Here is a 19,791-nt window from a genome sequence, read left to right as displayed (position 1 = left end):
AATAATGAAATAAAAAACAAACGCAGTCGTACACTAACGGAGACCAACTAGAGGCTAGCCTTCTCTAACGCTATAATTTCTGCAACTGAAATTACAAATCGGGACGTATGTCGCTGGTTGGATTGGTCCCGCGGAGCTTGTGTTTTTAAAGCGGTCGGGGGCTTGGCTCCCTTGCAACGTGTAGCATTTATTATTTCGGGTTGATGGTTTATTCATTATTCGTTCATGGGCGGTGCGTTTGATTTTTGTTGATGCAGGATACAGTGTGTTACGTACTACGTAATGAGTGATAGTGTTTTTCAGATATATTATGTAATTATATTGAAAATTAATGGTAAAGTAATGATACCCAAACATTAAAAAAAATAATCATGATTATTTGTCAATATCTTTCAATTAATTGCGATGAATAGCCCCAAATTTTATGGGGGTCTAAGCCTCTCTTGCCTCCTCTCACGAGCCGTCGCTGGGTAATTCAGTCTAGGTTGAATTGAATCACACAGAAAGGATGGATATGATTCTCAATTCATAGGGTAGAAGCAAAAATATGTTAATAAATTGCCAGTAAGGATAAGTATGATTACCAGATCGATCGTTCCTTAAATAGTAAGAATTGACAATTTCCATATTTTCCAAAAGATCAAGTTTTGAACGTCAATTCTAGAAATGAAGAGTTCAGAATTCTCGATTGAATTCATTTACCACTGAGATGGTAAGTGGCACACGATGGGTTCATTTTTATATTCCATTTCATTGAACTCTCGAAGACTGCCAGTATAGACTTTTTGGTCCTCAGATATTTCGAAACATTTATGAAATCTTCCACTTGAAACTGAAATATTTGGTGTGTAAATTAAAGTTTGAAAAATATATGTACCTGAAATGCAACCAAGTGAAGACAAAAAACTTAACGGTACCGACAGGAGCACGACAGGTGCCATTGATTTCATTCCATAGCAAGAATTCTAAATGTGTTTTCAATTGAGCGCTATATAGAAGCGGAGCGATATATGCATGTCTCTATCATAGTAGAAATCGACCAGTGAGTCTACTCCCATCACTCTCATTTATAAATTCACAAAGTTCTCGGTGACCTCAAAAAGAAGTGTGGAGCCAATGTCGTTCTTTCACCATAGGCGTGCGCTCATATAAAAACGAAATTCAAGGTTATTATAAAATATTTTGTGGTAAATTACTCATAACCAACTAGAAAAACTAAAATAATAATAACAACAGCGAATAAACAAATCAATTTTCGACCGTTCATTATAACTAATTTGATGTCAGTGGTGCCGTCAAATCCTTCGATACTACAGCACTGAACGCGATGGACGATAATCTTATCCTAAGAGCGGTTGAAGGTTTCCGGCAACTCGGGCGAATAACGTGGTAAGATAGCCTACTGGTTGTATTATTCTACTGTCTCTATTATCATGAGGTTGTAGAAAGTATCTCTCTCCTATGATTAGAATTAGTATCAGAGAATAGTTCGTGTATTGTATGTGGAGTTCAAAGCATAAATCCCAATTTATCTTCCGTTTTCCTTTCCCTTCGAAACGTCAACACTGCATTTATGAAACCACACAATACCGATATAGGCTCAGACCGCCTCCACTAGATGTGTTCTTAGCAAATGCATAACGGTTTCAGGTTACTTTTGACGGTCCTACACCTCCCCCACAACTCGACCTAGACCTTTAATGGCATCACACGACCTTGAGCGCTGTGCATGTCATTTGACGTCGTTGAATGATTCTACACGACCTTGACTTATGTGCATACCATAATTCCAACACCAAACCGTTATTTTCAACACCTCGACACGAGAAAGATTCAACTTTCAATCTTCCTCTTGAAGGTGATTGAAACACGTGTCGAGTTTTAAAATAAAACGGTTTGGTGTTGGTATAAAACTCATTCGAGTTATTGTCTACATTGGTAAGAGGTCGGATTAAGGATCCGGTTGAGGATAAAAATATGTGTTACCGCTGGAATATTGTCAACACCAATAAATGCCAGATTGAGAACACATTCTGCAATATCATGACTGAAGATGAGGAATAAATATGAAGTATTGTTACGAGCCATATCCCTCAACATTCCCTAAATGATTATATTGACAATTAACTGAAGAATGAACTGTTATTCCTTTCAACTAACTTCAATAACTGGTTGAGAATAACTCAGATCCAGATTAAAGAAATTTATCATTTCCTAATTTCAACCTCTTCTCAATGAGATATTTGAATTTCATACGATTGATTATTTTTCACTAGATTATACTCGTTTTTGCCAGCTCACCACTCGAATACCTTCATTTTCCTGTAGAAAGGTTTTCAATAACTCGTTTCATTTCAGGTTGTCATTTCTATACCCTCATTTGGACCTAGAGATTCTGAAGCAAGCAATGATCTCACCACAGAAGACGATGAATACGATGTACAAAATGTCACTGTTCCTGTTACAATTTGTTTGAGTATAATGGTGGGGTAAGTAGATGATATCGAGCAATGCTATTATCGATATGTGATGAATATATCGATAGATGTCAATTTCCAATCAGAAATAGCAATAGTTCAATACTAGAATATAGGAAAAAGTAAATAACTCATGTCTGATTTGTTTTCATTTGTTACGACCGGTTTCGGTTCATCAAACTACTCTCAAGTACCTATATAAAAGTTACTTGAGAATGGTTCATTGAACCGAAACCAGCCGTAACGAATAAGAAACTCAGCAGGAATCAGACAAAAGGTATTCATTTTCTTTATCCTATATTCAATATGAATTTCTACGAAATAAATACGAACGAATTCAATACTTGTCAAAAACGAGAATTAATTATTCACACAATCTGTTTAAAAATCAGATCTTTGTGACCTTTTCAATGTGAAAAACCTCACAGTCAACTGTAATAGATAGCTGTACTACAATGAAATTATGCCTTGAGAAAAAATTTGCCACGTCTCATACAAAATATTCTTCATGAAGGCATCAACTTCGCAGTATTTGAAACGCTGAATATCAATTCATTCGAAAAAGCTGATTTTATATCGAAGTCCTGTGTTATAAAGTTTTTAATTCTCTACACTGAATCTTATGGTATGATATTAACAGTTGCATTTCATAAGTTTGGACTTATGTGATATATGACTGATATGATATAAATTGATTTGAAATCCCTGAAGAGATTACCTGAAAAATAACATCAAGAAAACTTGATGATTTGGTTTTTATAATGGACGAAAGTGAATTTGATTGTCTATTCCGCCAATAGACTGAGATACGACTGATATCAGAACATTAGTTATACAATTAATTGTGTATTCGAAGAGAATCAAGTACAGAAGCTTGAGTAAGTCTATGTCTTTCAAAGAAGACAGAGACTAATCGCATTCGCCGGTGGATGTGAAAATTTGGCTTTCCAATAAATTGTTTCCGGGAATCCGTTTATTATGTGATTGGTCATCGCCTTCACTTACTCAGGATCATTTTCGAAGAGAGAAGAAACCAGCAATGTATTCTTAGTTCGGTTAAGCGCATTGATGAGAATTTGAATCAAAATAGCACTTTCCGGAACTGGCACATGAATGTTCCAGTTTTGGACTCTGGTTGGACAGATGAAGTTTGAGGTGGCATATTTGTTGGGATAGATACTCGTTGATAATGGTGTTTTTTTTTCATTTTCGCCTTTATCAAGGAATGAACAGTATTATTCAATAGTTTTGAAAAGCCAATCAAATAATTATTTTTTTCTGATAAATTTCAAAACGCCTTCTGAATGATCTCAGAAATAGGGAAATTTTTCTGATACAACCGAATCTCTATCTCATATTTCCATAATATACAGTTAACACCATCATATGCGAATAAAAAAACATTATACTGAAAATCTTGAATGGTAATCATTGTAGCGAAATTAAAGAATATGATACAGATGCACAACAAGTTCATGAACAATGAAGACTAGAAATTAATTTTCTAAATTATCCTTCGAGTCATTCAAACGACCCAATGGAAGTTTTGTGTTGATGAATTGTCCAAGAAGAGACGTTTTCTCGGACTTTGAATGAGCTACTCCGTCTACCCTTATTTCCAATTTTGAATTCCGAATTGAATTCGGCAAAATAAGAATCATCTACATACAGAGCTGAATCATGACTCGATCCTGAAGGTAAGGTGGCGTACACATAGCTCAAGGTCGTGTAGGATCATTCAAAGTCAAATGTCACATCTCTTAAGGTCGTGTGTCATCATTGAGTGGTGAAGGAACGTTCGGAATCGTCATCAGTACCCTATTTTCGAATTATATCGTATTATATTATAATTTATATCATATTATATTATATTATATTATATTATATTATATTATATTATATTATATTATATTATATTATATTATATTATATTATATTATATTATATTATATTATATTATATTACATTATATTATATTATATTACATTATATTATATTATATTACATTATATTATATTATATTATATTATATTATATTATATTATATTAGTAATTAGGCAACATGAATTCCAGCCCAAAATCCCATGTATTTTCTTATGGCGCCTCATTCTGGTCCTTTTTGGACCTCAGGCCCACTTCACACGAAAGGAGTGAAGGTCAGCGCCCTGTCTCTGCCAGACGTCCATTATGTGTAAACTGAGCCTTAGCCTTCAAAGCCCACTTCAGACCACCTCTACTTTTCTACTTTTACCGTCATTCAGTCAACCAATCAGCTATCGCGCATAGAGCGGGAAATTCAAATCAGTAGATGAACAAACTTGTTCCGAGATCAAAATCCCATGTATTTTCTTATGGAGCTAGACTTTCTGCAATTTTTGGTTCGAACAGGGGTGGGGGAAACGTGTGACGTCATCGACGCAGGATGGAACGAGTATCGTAGTGATTTAAGCGTGGACTCCCTTGCCCTCGGCCCCCCCTTAGTACTCCACATCACCGCTCAGGCCTTCTTGGTACTCCACCTAACCCCTCGCCCTCCTTGTCACGTTCCAGTCACGTGATTTTAATTAAAAAAAGTTTATAGTTATGAGATTCGAACCTGGATCGTCCGCGCCGTAGACATTGTCCTTAGCGTCTTCACCATCATAAGATATTGAAGTTGACTGCGAATATTGGGTACTTATACCGTTAGTTTTGTCGGGACTGAAATTGACTCATTCATTATACTTGACAGCATTTTTATTTTTGATTTCCGTAGAATGTAATCGTCATTATCATATTGAAGATAGGAAAATATACTTAGATTTGGGAAATAATTATTATTTCATGTAAAGATGTGTATGTGTATGTAAGAGCGAGAGGCGCGTGTGACGTAATCGATTCGAAGAGAGATGGAGATCGAGGTTTTACCGGTTGCTAGTGCAAGCAGGTGTTGCCAGTTGTACAATAAATCAATGTTTATGGAGTAATGTAGCGTTGCCGGTTTGAAAATTAAGTTATAGAACACACAGAGTCATCTATGAGTCACTAGTTGAACTATCTATTGGTTGAAGAAGGACACTGTAAACACTAGACTCATAAGACTGCATCTGTCAAATGTCAATACATGCTAGCATGGCAGGTTCGGCGTTGCCAGTTGTACAATAAATCATTGTTCATGGAGTAATGTAGCGTTGCCGGTTTTGGAATTAATCGTGAACTACTCGACGAAAATTGGAAGCGCGAAAGTGATATATTAATAATAATGAATCAGATTTAAGAAAAAACATTACAGATTAATGAGGCTGAATCGTTTCAAAGTGTGATCCCTCAATGTTACAAGGTATCTCAAAATACATCATTGAAAACAAACATGGCGTCGAAGTGTACAGGGTGCGTCAAAATACATAATTTAAGAAAAAACATAACAGTTCCACGAGGCTGTAAGTTTTCAACGTGCGATCCCTCAATGTGTACAAGGTATCTCAAAATACATAATTGAAAACCAAATATGACATCGAAGTGTACAGGGTGCGTCAAAATATATCATTTATGGAAAAAAACATGTCGATTTGAAATATGATATTAATGTGTATACAGGGCGTTTCAAAATACATCATTTGAGAGAAACACATGTCGATTCAACAGAAGTCTAACGTTCCAACATGTCGGAAGTCTCGTATCTTTGTTAACCAAGTTAGCATCATCAGGAGAAAGAGGAGATCCAAAAGTGTTGAGAGGTTGAGCGTTGTGGACTCAACGTGAGGGCAATGGGGGAGCGAAGTATTCGACAATGGCATTTCAAAATACGTTGTTTTCCGTGCGTTTTCGATCGTTTTTCGTGCGTTTACGATCGTTTTTCGTGCGTTTACGATCGTTTTTCATGCGTTCTCGATTATTTTTCGTGCGTTTTCGACCGTTTTCCGTGCGTTTATTCGTTATCGTTTCATCGTTTTTGTCGTAACGGTTTTTCGTGTTTCAATATGACAGTCATTTATCATTTAACGCGTTCCGCTAACCAAGTAAGCATCATCAGGAAATGACTAAAGTCCATGCTTTGCAATATGAAGATTCATTTTGCGAATTTTCAGACTCTTGAGCGGAACTTTGTGGAACACTCAACCTAACTTTTGTTACAGAGTAGTGTCGGTCAGCTTATCAGAATAGAGAAATCAAATATCGCTCGATTGATTATGTTAGATGAAATTGAACTGGAGAATGTGGGTCGAATAATAATAACAATGGTGATAAAACTTTAAAACCTTGAAAGTGACGTAGTCAGCGTAGGAGGTGGTGGCGTGTGTGAGGGTTTGTGGAAATTAATGAGTTATCACAAGAAATGATAGCACAACTGTCAGAAGGGCTTTAAGTTGTATATTCGCTAATAATGATCGGATCGTCGCGTACGGCACGTCAAATGAAATGATAAGAAATGCAGAATTCATCGACAAAGAAAAAGCAAAGATGACGCAATATGTCATTAATGATAGTTGAATCTCAACGTGCAGCACATCAAGTGGAAGGGAAACAAAAACAGAGTGTACCGACAGTAAAAAAAAACAAAGATGGCGTAACGAATATAATATCCAACGCTTAATGTGAAATAGCATAGGAAGAATTGCAAATTCAACAAAAATCACTGAAAAAACTTGGAATTGAAAAATGTTGGGTTATGAACAACCATAAGTTCATTCCAATTGCAGAAGCTTGATTCAAAAGGCAGAATTCATTGAAAAAAAAAATGGAAAAATACATTGTATACTGAAACATATGATATATTTGGATTCCTTAGGGTGAGAAGATTTCGAATCCATCAAAAAACGACCACTTCCGGTTTTCACTTCCGGTCGTCCGATTCCGATGATTTTTACATCAATGGATTCGTTTAGATGTCAAAAAACATAGTTAATCATTTTACGAAGCCAAAAAGACCTTATAACCTAGTTTCATTATACTAGCAGCAACAGACCGACGTGGGTACTCATTTCAAATGATTTCATTTGTAGATTATGAAAAGTATACAGCGTCCAATGTGAAATAGCATAGAAAGAATTGCACATTCAAAGAAAATCATTGAACATATTTGAAATTAAAAGTTGTTGGGTTATGAACAACTACGAGTGTAATGTAATTGCAGAAGTTTTATTAAAAACACATAATTTGTTGACAAAAAAAAATGGAAAAATCATCCTATACTGAAATATATAATATTTTTGGATGCCTTAGGGTGAGAAGGTTTCGAATCCGTCAAAAACAGGTCACTTCCGGTTTTCTCTTCCGGTCGTCCGATTACGATGATTTTGACACGAATGGATTCGTTTAGATGTCAAAAAACATAGTTAATCATTTTACGAAGCCAAAAGGACCTCATAACCTATTTTCATTATACTAGTCGCAACAGGTCGATGTGGGTACTCATTTCAAATGATTTCATTCGCTGATTATAAGAAAAGTAATATCGAGCGTCTAATGTGGAATAACAAAGAGAGAATTCCATATAAAAAAAAACGTTGAAAAAAAAACTTGAAATTCAATGTTATTAGGAGCCCTAATGTTTTGGAGGCGAGGGATTCAAATTCACACGACATGTTTTCTCTATAACAACGTCACCACTAAACTGGCTAGGTTGGCGTGAAATTGTGTGTAGTTGATGGTGGGGTGAAGATCAAAAGTGAATGAACTATTTCAAGCCTGAAGACTATGAGCGAAACGTCTAATAAAATACACGACTGCGATCGATCTGTCATTGATTATTATCTCACACGTTCAAAAATACCCGTAGTATTCCTTATGAAATTACAATTCTCATTTATTTGATTCCTAAAATCATTCATTTCTAGTACATGAAAGCATTCTAGTACATGAAAGCATTCATATCTAATACAGGAGTTTTATATACAAGAGATGACCACTTGAATGAAAATCTAGAGGATTTTGGTCCCTTCAATCACAGCGAAAAAATATGCATTTTTCAAGCCCTTTTTTTCAAATACCCATATGATTTGCAACGTAACGTGTTATGAATAATTGTGTAGATTTAAGCGCATCTTCATCTCATCACGTGTCAGTTTGAAGGAATAACCGTCCACAGATATTGGAAATTTTTATTTGGTCGAACATTTGAAATTTAATTAATCAAAAAACTTTTTCTGTGAAGAACAGAGATTTTTGACTTAGATATTGGTAAAAATGAGAAATCAGTCTACTTCGGTTGAATCATAATGATTCGTAATAGCGCCTCCACGTGAAGGAGCAATATTTTACCTTTCTAGTAGATGAAAATTGCTTGTAGACTGTAATTAGTATCATGTTAGTTATGAGTGAGGGGTTAGTTAAACCGCAAAGGGGGATGAGTTTGGAAGTGTCTAACGTAAGAAGGAATTATTCATAAATTCAAAAAATATTCTACAAAATATTCATTGTTATCTAATTATTGCATCCATATATTCACAATTACATTTCACAAGTATCAACATATTTTGCCGCTATTGAAGTTTTTTAAATCCATATACCTTAAATGTACTGATAATATAAAGTAGTTAGTTGAACATTCATAATTAACATATGAATCTTTTCTTAGCTGAACTGCAGCCAAATACATATATACTAGTAATCATGGGCTAATCGTCTATAAATATAGCATTTGATGTTTGAGGGATAGAATAGTGACCCCAAGGAAGCGTATTGTGTGGATCTGAAATTATATAACGCTTATCATCTTCAGAGCTGAGGGCAATCTTGTATTGGGCGATGGAATGTACTTGATGTTTAGCAGATCGAATTAAATTTTGGATGACACTCATATTCTCACAATTATCTAAGCAATTCACATAATCATAGAAAGTAATTTTATTCTCCACCACAGAAGATTTGACTCCCTTTGCCTTCTTGGTAACCCCCAAGCATGTGATGATTTGATTAATTTCATCCTCATCATAGCCATCATTTATCAACTGCTGGCGCTTCTTATTGATACCATCCTCCGTCAACAATACCCTAGTTGTGTACAATTTCGATCTAAGGCCTACGTGATCACTCATCGGAATTGCGTTATTCTCATCTTTCATCATTCCGAGAACCTTTTCATTTACCAAGGGAACATTAAACTGATTGTTGGAATGTTAATCCGAAGTATCGAAGAATTTATGACAATCTTGTCGTATCATTTCATAAGGATCCTGATTGCATATTTCATAAATCAGGCTCTCTGTATCGGTGTAGAGAATTACACAATTATTTCCGAATCGATGGCGCATATAGCTATAATGAAAATCGTATATGGTAGTCTTTGCCAAGTCAAAAATAGCTTGTCCTACTTGTATGTAGATGTTTAGGATACTCAAGATCAACTTCAAGCATATTTCCCACGTCGCTCTCATCGGGTATTGATGAGACGTCAATATTGGTATCGCACCACTTAAACCCATCATATGGCAAATACTGAGACATCGCCCACTCATACTGGTTGTTTACGTCAAAATACATGAGGTATATGTCAGGATTTGAAGAGTCATAATTGTTCAAATACTTATTGTTAGCATGAGCTCTTCTTTTCGAACATACCTGGCTGAGTCCACCTCGAATCCCCCGTTCAACAAATAGAAACATGTCAGGATCGGTCAGTAATTCCAATTCGACTTTGGTATATTTGGGCATCGCATCCCACGTAAGGCCTGGTAGCGTATAGTAATGGGCAGGGTCCAGATTATGAGTTCTGAGGCAGCTTGCACGAAATTGTTCGAATACGTCAACAAGGAGGAGGATATCTGTTTTCATATATAAATCCACATATTGACCCAAAGTCTGACAATTGAAACTCTTTCACACATCCTGGGCTTGTTGATATAGTCTGTGGGGGCAGGGCTTATCTTCTAATTTGTTGTAGAAGGCATCAATAGGGGGCAAGCAAGCTTCATCGAATCTATTGAAAGAATCAATATAATAAGGCATGACTCCTTTCTTAGTAAGTAATGCAACCAAGTCTTTGGGTAACTCAGAGAACTGAACCTCAACATTAGGAAAGTCTGTCAAGTATGATGCTATCATATCCAGAGATGAATTCATAAAGCGGAAAGAATCGATGAATCGAAACTGCACTGAAGTATCATCCACAAGTTTGGTGAAGGATATGTACTTTTCTTTCGTGATGGGAAGCAGGTCAATCGTACCCCTCAGTCTAGATGCAATATCTGTGATGATGAAATGTGCATCATAGCCACTCAAATTGTGGAAGACTACGGGAACTACATGACTATCTTGTAGTCGCGGGGCCACGATAGTTATCACATGGTATGAGATGATTATGATCGCGTACTTTTTTGTCTTCAGGAGTGAAGGGCTCTTCGCAGATGTGGCAGTGTGTAGCCCTTTGAAATTCAACTTCTTGCTTTACAGTCATATCGATATCGTATGGACACCAAAACACTGTAGCCATATCTTCAGCTAGTTTACCCATGTCATCAGCGAACCATTGCATACACTTCTCTCCACGATATGCCCTATAGAAGGAAAGAGTGTCATCATATGAGCACTTTAAGTAGTAACCCACAGCTGCCGGAATATGATGTTGAGGTTTTTTAGGATCATCAGTAGGCTTCAAAACGGATTCTAAGTCGGCGTATACGACGAAAGGAGCCGTTTATTTATTTTTATGATTTTTGAACTTGATTATGTTTTTACCCTCCTCAGGCATCTTGATGGCTGTTTCATTGATTCTCTGACAATCCTCAGTATGTTTCTCTAGTTTTTCTTGGGATCGAAAGTAAAGTAGGCAGCGATCACAAAAGTACTTCTGACCATGTTCTTTACTCAACTGTTTCGATAAGAGCCTTGATAAGTTCTTTATCCATACGTAGTGATAACGAACTGAGGTTTCAGATTCATCATAATTATCTTGAATCAGCAGTAAATTCACATGTCTAGCTTTCTTTTCCTTTGTGAGGTATGTAGGTAGGGTAATGAACGTTTCACATTCCTTTTGAAGAATGTAAATATTGATAGAAATATCATTCAGTTTCCCAAATTTCGGATTTTGTCTAATAGTCATTGGGAAATCAATTCCTCCAAGTTTCAATGCTTCAGAATAATGAGGATATGATGAAGTACGATCAGCATGTTTCTGTACAGGATAAAGTGCTGAGGTAACAGCCCACGCAAAGCAAGCCTCATCATTGTTTTTCACATTTATGCAAGAATTTTTCAGCAAAATTTGAGGAGGAAGGTCTATGAATGAGGACCACAGCTGCGGTGTGAACTTATTAATATTCACACCCAAGTTCAAGACCTTCTTCAGCGCCCAGCCGCTGTCCCTTCCTTGAAACTCTTCGAGTTCTCTGAGTATTGGTGTACTTGTACTCCTTCAGTATTCTGTCTCCCTTCACTATCTCAAATTCTCCGCAGAAGGTGGTATTTACCTTGATAGATTCATCCTTCTTCAGAGCATTCTGAATTCTCCGCTTGAAGAGAGCCTTGCAGTCATCCATAAAAGCTGGGGGATCCTTATGTTTGAGATTGGAAATAACACCAGATCTAATTCTAGAGTTGAAAGCTGACTTGGAATCATCCCAATGAACCCGCTTTTTAGCACCCTCAGGTCGTGATACCTGTCCCGCCCCCTTTTTTGGTATCACTTTGAACTGTCTCCTTAGACTTTTGATATTACGATAACAGGCTTCCAAATGCTGCTTCTCACCTAGTGATGATGCGGTCTTTATCGCCTTCCTTATTCTTCGTGAACCTTTATCACATTCTTTGATTCCATCCAGAGCACTTTTTTTTATCAAACTCAGTGGTTATCAACCCCAAAAGAGAGGAAATATACTGCAACAAGTCAGCGAAGAGCGGCATTTTACTGTGATAAGATGTTTCCACTTCAAATATCTGTAAAAGAATGACAAAACTCAGCTGCGCGAGCACTTTTATCAACTAACGTTAAGTATGTGTCGATAGTGTGTAACGAAGTTTATTCATGCCCTCAAAATCGATAAAAGAGCTCACCAAATTGATGGGCACTCTCCAACACATTCATTATCGCACCCTCAAACAAGCCATCGCTAATGGTCTTATCATCACGAAAATTCATCGAGTACTTCAATTCAACCAATTACCATGATTGAAGTCCTATATCGATTTGAATACTGAGTTGCGGAAAAGGGCTATGAATGAGTTTGAGAAAAACCTCTTCAAACTAATGAATAATGCAGTATTCGGAAAAACGATGGAAGACATTAGAAAAAGAGTCAACATTAAACCCCTCACCAAATGGGCTGGTCGCTACGGAGCTGAGGCCTATATTTCCAAGCCGGAATTCAAAAATTGCATGATATTCGATGAGAATTTGGTGGCAGTCGAACTGAGGAAACTGCAAGTTTATCTAAATAAACCGATACAAGTAGGACAAGCTATTTTAGACTTGGCAAAGACTACCATATACGATTTTCATTATGGCTATATGCGCCATCGATTCGGAAATAATTGTGTAATTCTCTACACCAATACAGATAGCCTGATTTATGAAATATGCAATCAGGAACCTTATGAAATGATACGACAAGATTGTCATAAATTCTTCGATACTTCGAATTACCCTTCCAACAATCAGTTTAATGTTCCTTTGGTAAATGAAAAGGTTCTCGGGATGATGAAAGATGAGAATAACGCAATTCCGGTGACTGATTACGTAGGCCTTAGATCGAAATTGTATACAACTAGGGTATTGTTGACGGACGATGGTATCAATAAGAAGCGCCAGCAGTTGATAAATGATGGCTATGATGAGGATGAAATTAATCAAATCATCACATGCTTGGGGGTTACCAAGAAGGCAAAGGGAGTCAAATCTTCTGTAGTGGAGAATAAAATTACTTTCGATGATTATGTGAATTGCTTAGATAATTGTAATAATATGAGTGTCATCCAAAATTTAATTCGATCTGATAAACATCAAGTACATTCCATCGCCCAATACAAGATTGCCTTCAGCTCTGAAGATGATAAGCGTTATATAATTCCAGATTCAAACAATACGCTTTCTTGGGGTCACTATTCTATCCCTCAAACATCAAATGCTATGGATATAGACGATTAGCCCATGATTACTAGTATATATGTATCCTAAATATCCAAAAATATCATATATTTCAGTATAGGATGATTTTTCCATTTTTTTGTCAACAAATTATGTGTTTTTAATGAAACTTCTGCAATTACATTACACTCGTAGTTGTTCATAACCCAACAACTTTTAATTTCAAATATGTTCAATGATTTTCTTCGAATGTGCAATTCTTTCTATGCTATTTCACATAGGACGCTGTATACTTTTCCCAATCTACAAATGATATCATTTGAAATGAGCACACTCATGGGTCTGTTGCTGCTGGTATAATGAAACTAGGTTATAAGGTCCTTTTGACTTCGTAAAATGATTAACTATGTTTTTTGACATCTAAACGAATCCATTGATGTCGAAATCATCGGAATGGGATGACCGGAAGCGAAAACCGGAAGTGTTCGTTTTTTGATGGATTCGAAATCTTCTCACCCTAAGGAATCCAAATATATCATATTTTTCAGTATACAATGATATTTTCATTTTCTTTGTCAATAAATTCTGCCTTTTGAATCAAGCTTCTGCAATTGGAATGAACTTATGGTTGTTCATAACCCAACATTTTTCAATTCCAAGTTTTTTCAGTGATTTTTGTTGAATTTGCAATTCTTCCTATGCTATTTCACATTAAGCGTTGGATATTATATTCGTTACGCCATCTTTGTTTTTTTTTTCTCTGTCGGTACACTCTGTATTCGTTTCCCTTCCACTTGATGTGCTGCACGTTGAGATTCAACTATCATTAACAAAGATTTGGCTTAGTGCCTTTCTGACATATTGCGTTATCTTTGCTTTTTCTTTGTCGATGAATTCTGCATTTATTATCATTTCATTTGACGTGCTGTACGCGACGATCCGATCATTATTAGCGTATATACAACTTAGAGCCCTTCTGAAAGTTGTGCTATCATTTCTTGTAATAACTCATTAATTTCCACAAACCCTCACACACGCCACCATCTCCCACGCTGACTACGGTCACTTTCAAGGTTTTCAAGTTTTATCACTATTATTATTATTCTCCAGTTCAATTTCATCTAACACAATCAATCGAGCGATATTTGATTTCTCCATTCTGATTAGCTGACCGACACTACTCTGTAACAAAAGTTAGGTTGAGTGTTCCACAAGGTTCCGCTCAAGAGTCTGAAAATTCGCAAAATGAATCTTCATATTACAAAGCATGGACTTTAGTCATTTCCTGATGATGCTTACTTGGTTAGCGGAACACGTTAAATGATAAATGACTGTCATATTGAAACACGAAAAACCGTTACAACAAAAACGATGAAACGATAACGAATAAACGCACGGAAAACGGTCGAAAACGCACGAAAAACGATTGAAAACGCATGAAAAACGATCGTAAACGTACGAAAAACGATCGTAAACGCACGAAAAAGGATCGAAAACGCACGGAAAATAACGTATTTTGAAATGCCATTGTCGAATACTTCGCTCCATATTAACCTCACGTTGATTCCACAACGCTCAACCTCTCGACACTTTTGGATCTCCTCTTTCTCCTGATGATGCTAACTTGGTTAACAAAGATACGAGACTTCCGACATGTTGGAACGCTAGACTTCTGTTGAATCCACATGTTTTTCTCTCAAATGATGTATTTTGAAACGCCCTGTATACACAATAATATCATATTTCAAATCGACATGTTTTTTTCCTTAAATGATATATTTTGACGCACCCTGTACACTTCGACGTCATATTTGGTTTTCAATGATGTATTTTGAGATACCTTGTACACATTGAGGGATCGCACGTTGAAAACTTACAGCCTCGTGGAACTGTTATGTTTTTTCTTAAATGATGTATTTTGAGGCACCCTGTACACTTCGACGCCATGTTTGTTTTCAATGATGTATTTTGAAATACCTTGTAACATTGAGGGATCACACTTTGAAACGATACAGCCTCATTAATCTGTAATGTTTTTTCTTAAATCTGATTCATTATTATTAATATATCACTTTCGCGCTTCCAATTTTCGTCGAGTAGTTCACGATTAATTCCAAAACCGGCAACGCTACATTACTCCATGAACAATGATTTATTGTACAACTGGCAACGCCGAACCTGCCATGCTGGCATGTATTGACATTTGACAGATGCAGTCTTATGAGTCTGGTGTTTACAGTGTCCTTCTTCAACCAATAGATAGTTCAGCTAGTGACTTATAGATGACTCTGTGTGTTCTATAACTCAATTTTCAAACCGGCAACGCTACATTACTCCTTGAACATTGATTTATAGTACAACTGGTAACACCTGCTTGCACTAGCAACCGGTAAAACCTCGATCTCCATCTCTCTTTGCATCGATTACGTCACACGCGCCTCTCGCTCTTACATACACATACAAATCTTTACATGAAATATTAATTATTTCCCAAATCTAAGTATATTTTTCTATTTTCAACATGATAATGACGATTACATTCTACGGAAATCAAAAATAAAAATGCTGTCAAGTATAATGAATGAGTCAATTTCTGTCCCGACAAAACTAACGCTACAAATACCCAACATTCGCAGTTAACTTCATTATCTTACGATGGTGAAGAGGCTAAGAACAATGTCTACGGCGCGGACGATCCAGGTTCGAATCTCATAACTATAAACTTTTTTAATTAAAATCACGTGACTGGAACGTGACAAGGAGGGCGAGGGGTTAGGTGGAGTACCAAGAAGGCCTGACCCCCTTGCCGAGGGCAAGGGGGTCCACGCTTAAATCGCTACGATACTCGTTCCATCCTGCGTCGATGACGTCACACGTTTCCCCCACTCCTGTTTGAACCAAAAATTGCAGAAAGTTTAGCTCCATAAGAAAGTACATGGGACTTTGAGCTCGGAACAAGTTTGTTCATCTACTGATTAAAATTTCCCGCTCTATGCGCGATAGCTGATTGGTTGACTGAATGCCGGTAAAGGTAGAAAAGTGGAGGTGGTCTGAAGTGGGTTTTGAAGGCTAAGGCTCAGTTTACACATAATGGACGTCTGGCAGAGACGAGGCGCTGACCTTTACTCCTTTCGTGTGAAGTGGGCCTGAGGTCCAAAAAGGACCAGAATGAAGCGCCATAAGAAAATAAATGGGATTTTAGGCTGGAATTCCTGTTGCCTAATTACTTATATTGTATTATATTATATTATATTATATTATATTATATTATATTATATTATATTATATTATATTATATTATATTATATTATATTATATTATATTATATTATATTATATTATATTATATTATATTATATTATATTATATTATATTATATTATATTATATTATATTATATTATATTATATTATATTATGTTATATTATAATATATTATGTTATATTATATTATATTTTATTATATTATACTTGTTATATCGTGAGTAAGACGATCTTACCGGTATCAGATTACCAAGATAACGACTTCCATGAATTTGAGTCTGCAGAGTCAGCAGAACTCAATACTCTTGTTATTTCCCATCGTCTCTTGCTGACACTGCTGTCTACACATTATTAATGGACCCTGCGAGGTCAAATAAGAGTCAGTAACTATTTTTCAGTACCTATCTAGAATTTGTCAGTATCTATTCAGAACGTGTCCAGTATCAATTTAGAATTTATAGTTTTATTTATTGTTCAAAGAAAGTCTGTATTTGGAAATAAAGTGTTTTTTTCAACTCGATAGAGTGAATATAACATACTTTATTCACATTGATGTTAATCATATACATTGTTCACACAATAATGTGATCATTTGCTTAACTTGAATTCATTTTGAGTTTTTCTATTTCTATTTTCATTTCGTTAGAGTTCTTCTTTCCTTGCTCTAATCAGGTCAAAAAATATCATATGTGTTTTTTTTATATTGAGAGAGTGATTAAATGTGTGATTAAATGTTATTCAATTATTCTTTTTGATTTTTCTAGTTGGGAAACCTATGTGTCCTATTTATATTGCCACTGATCCCCGCGTGTGGGTTACAGTGGTCAGTATTCGGTTTTTCCTAAAATAATAACTACTGAGTTCATGTATCATTTATTTCCTTCAAACAAATATTTGATGAGTATTTAAAACTATATTCATAAGATTCCTGTGAACTACATATCAATGAAAGCATCCACAGTAGAAAAAAATATGCACTGATGCTCATTCTCCAGCAAGACTGTCTTTTCTTCTTTTCTGTCAGTTTTATAAAATCTACTACTTGTCATCTGTGAACTAACTGTCAATAATAAATCATTCCGGGACGAATCAATCACACAAACGAAGTTTATTTAAATTTATTTATCACTTACGGAGAATGAAATAAAAATATTTCAACCACATTTGATACATTTACAACCCGATTTTAGAAAAAAAAGAGCTTTCCTTATATTATATTAACTGAAATTTAAGTTCTTCAAATGCAATTCTGATCATCCGCATGCAATCTACCATGGTGGTTACTGCAGTATTATAAATAATATTTTTGAGTGTTCCCCAGATGAAAAATCGGGTAAAGTCAGATCTGTGGAGCAGGGTGGCCTAAGATGTGCTCCGATGTTGGCTATCCAAATATCATGAAACATATTTTGCAGCTGACTATTGACTAAATGGCCATTTTGTGTAGGCGCCCCATCGTGTTGGTAGAATGTATTGCACTCAATTTCAAAATTGTGTAAGATGTTACGATAACCCTCATTTGGGAATTATTAAACGTTCTTTATAAGTAGGAAAATTCAAAACTCTCTTCACTTACTATTTAAATTGTATTCTCAAGATTCTAAGGCCACGACGCTGTCATTTCTTATGGCACAATGAACATTAAATTGTCGGGGCTCTTGATAATTCAGTTCTCTGAATGGATGTACTTTTGTGTCGCTCCAGTAATGGGAATTTCGTCGACTAAAACTTTCATTTTTCGTAAACTCCGCTCCATCCATCCAGATAATGTCAAAAAAAAAATCTTGAGATCGAAGTAAAATCAATTCAAAGATTTCCACTCTCCGTGAGGAGTCGGTCTCTTTCGGAGGTTGAACTTTGGTAAAGACATGTGGATGAAACTTGTGGTTTCGTAAAATTCTTAGTATTGGTGCCTGATATATATCCGTTTCTAATGCAACTTGTCTGGTATGCCTCAAAATTGCAATTTCAATATTTTCATTGTTAACTACTGGTTTATTTTTCGGCACTATTGCTCGTTCGGATCGAGAATGCTTGAAATTTTGTATAATTTTCTTGACAGTGATTTGTTTTATTCCGGAAATTGGATAGTAATTATACCTATCACATGTCCTTGAAATAACTTTTTCACATTCTCCGTAGATAATAAATGAAGGGAAAATTGTACTTTATGGGATACTCACGGATTTTCGCGATTTTTTCTGTGATGATTCTACGTGATGGAAGAAATTCAGAACACTTTCATTTTTTGTCGGACTCAATTATCATATTTGTGTCATATTTCACCTTTTTTTTAAGCAATACACTTTTTCTATCCCTTTTCATTCACTTATTGCCAAGTGCCAAGAAATGCCTACTAGTATTTTCGCAAGATTTGGGCTACCCAGGGAATTCTGTACCGATAATGCTCAATCATTTTTGTCGGATGAATTTCAATTTTTTTTGAAAAAAATAAGGTATCAAGCATATTACAGGAGCCCCATATCACCCTGCTACAAATGGGTTGGCAGAATCAACAGTTAAAATAATAAAAAAAACCCTAACTGAAGGTTAAGAAGAAGATAACGAAAGAAGTATCAATCATATCTTACATTATTTTTTATTTTACTACAGAAATACTCCTCCACACACTATCACCGGGAGGACACCTTCTAAATTATTATTGGTACGAAAAATGCGTACCAAATTCGATTTAATGCTACCTTCAGTTGAAAAACAGGATTATCAAATAAAGTAATAAGGTAATGAAAAGGATATTATTTTTAGTGAACTGAAAAAGGTTTGGGTGCGTGATTTCAGACCGAGAAACTTACCGCGGTGTGAAGGAATAATTTTAAAGGAAATTGGAAGTAGAACTTATATTGTAGAGGTAGAGAGAGGTTTGAAATGGAAAAGACACAAATATCAACTGAAAGCAAATAAGACTTTCGAAACGGAATGGAAGGATAAGGCAATTGATATAAGACCTCGCTCTACCATTTCAGAAAAAATTGAAGAAATTACCTCATCTTTGGAGGCAGCTGACATATTAGATGTTACCCGGGAAAATAT

The 19,791-nt window shown here is 35.8% G+C and overlaps 1 protein-coding gene across 2 annotated transcripts in view; it reads left to right on the top strand.

Moving 5' to 3' along the window:
- The window catches only part of LOC111515908 (potassium two pore domain channel sandman), a 253,468-nt gene that overhangs the window by 215,340 nt on the left and 18,337 nt on the right, over nt 1–19,791 (top strand). For both annotated transcript variants that reach the window (XM_074183712.1, XM_074183713.1), the window contains exon 6: nt 2,359–2,489. In XM_074183712.1, coding sequence (XP_074039813.1) covers nt 2,359–2,489 — 131 coding nt within the window. The remainder of the gene's footprint in view (nt 1–2,358; nt 2,490–19,791) is intronic.

Source organism: Leptinotarsa decemlineata, unplaced genomic scaffold, assembly GCF_025532065.1.
Source record: "Leptinotarsa decemlineata unplaced genomic scaffold, Ldec_3_MD MMD2_tig00026340_RagTag_RagTag, whole genome shotgun sequence".
Lineage (NCBI taxonomy): Eukaryota > Metazoa > Arthropoda > Insecta > Coleoptera > Chrysomelidae > Leptinotarsa > Leptinotarsa decemlineata.
This window is presented reverse-complemented; position numbering and strand designations above follow the sequence as displayed.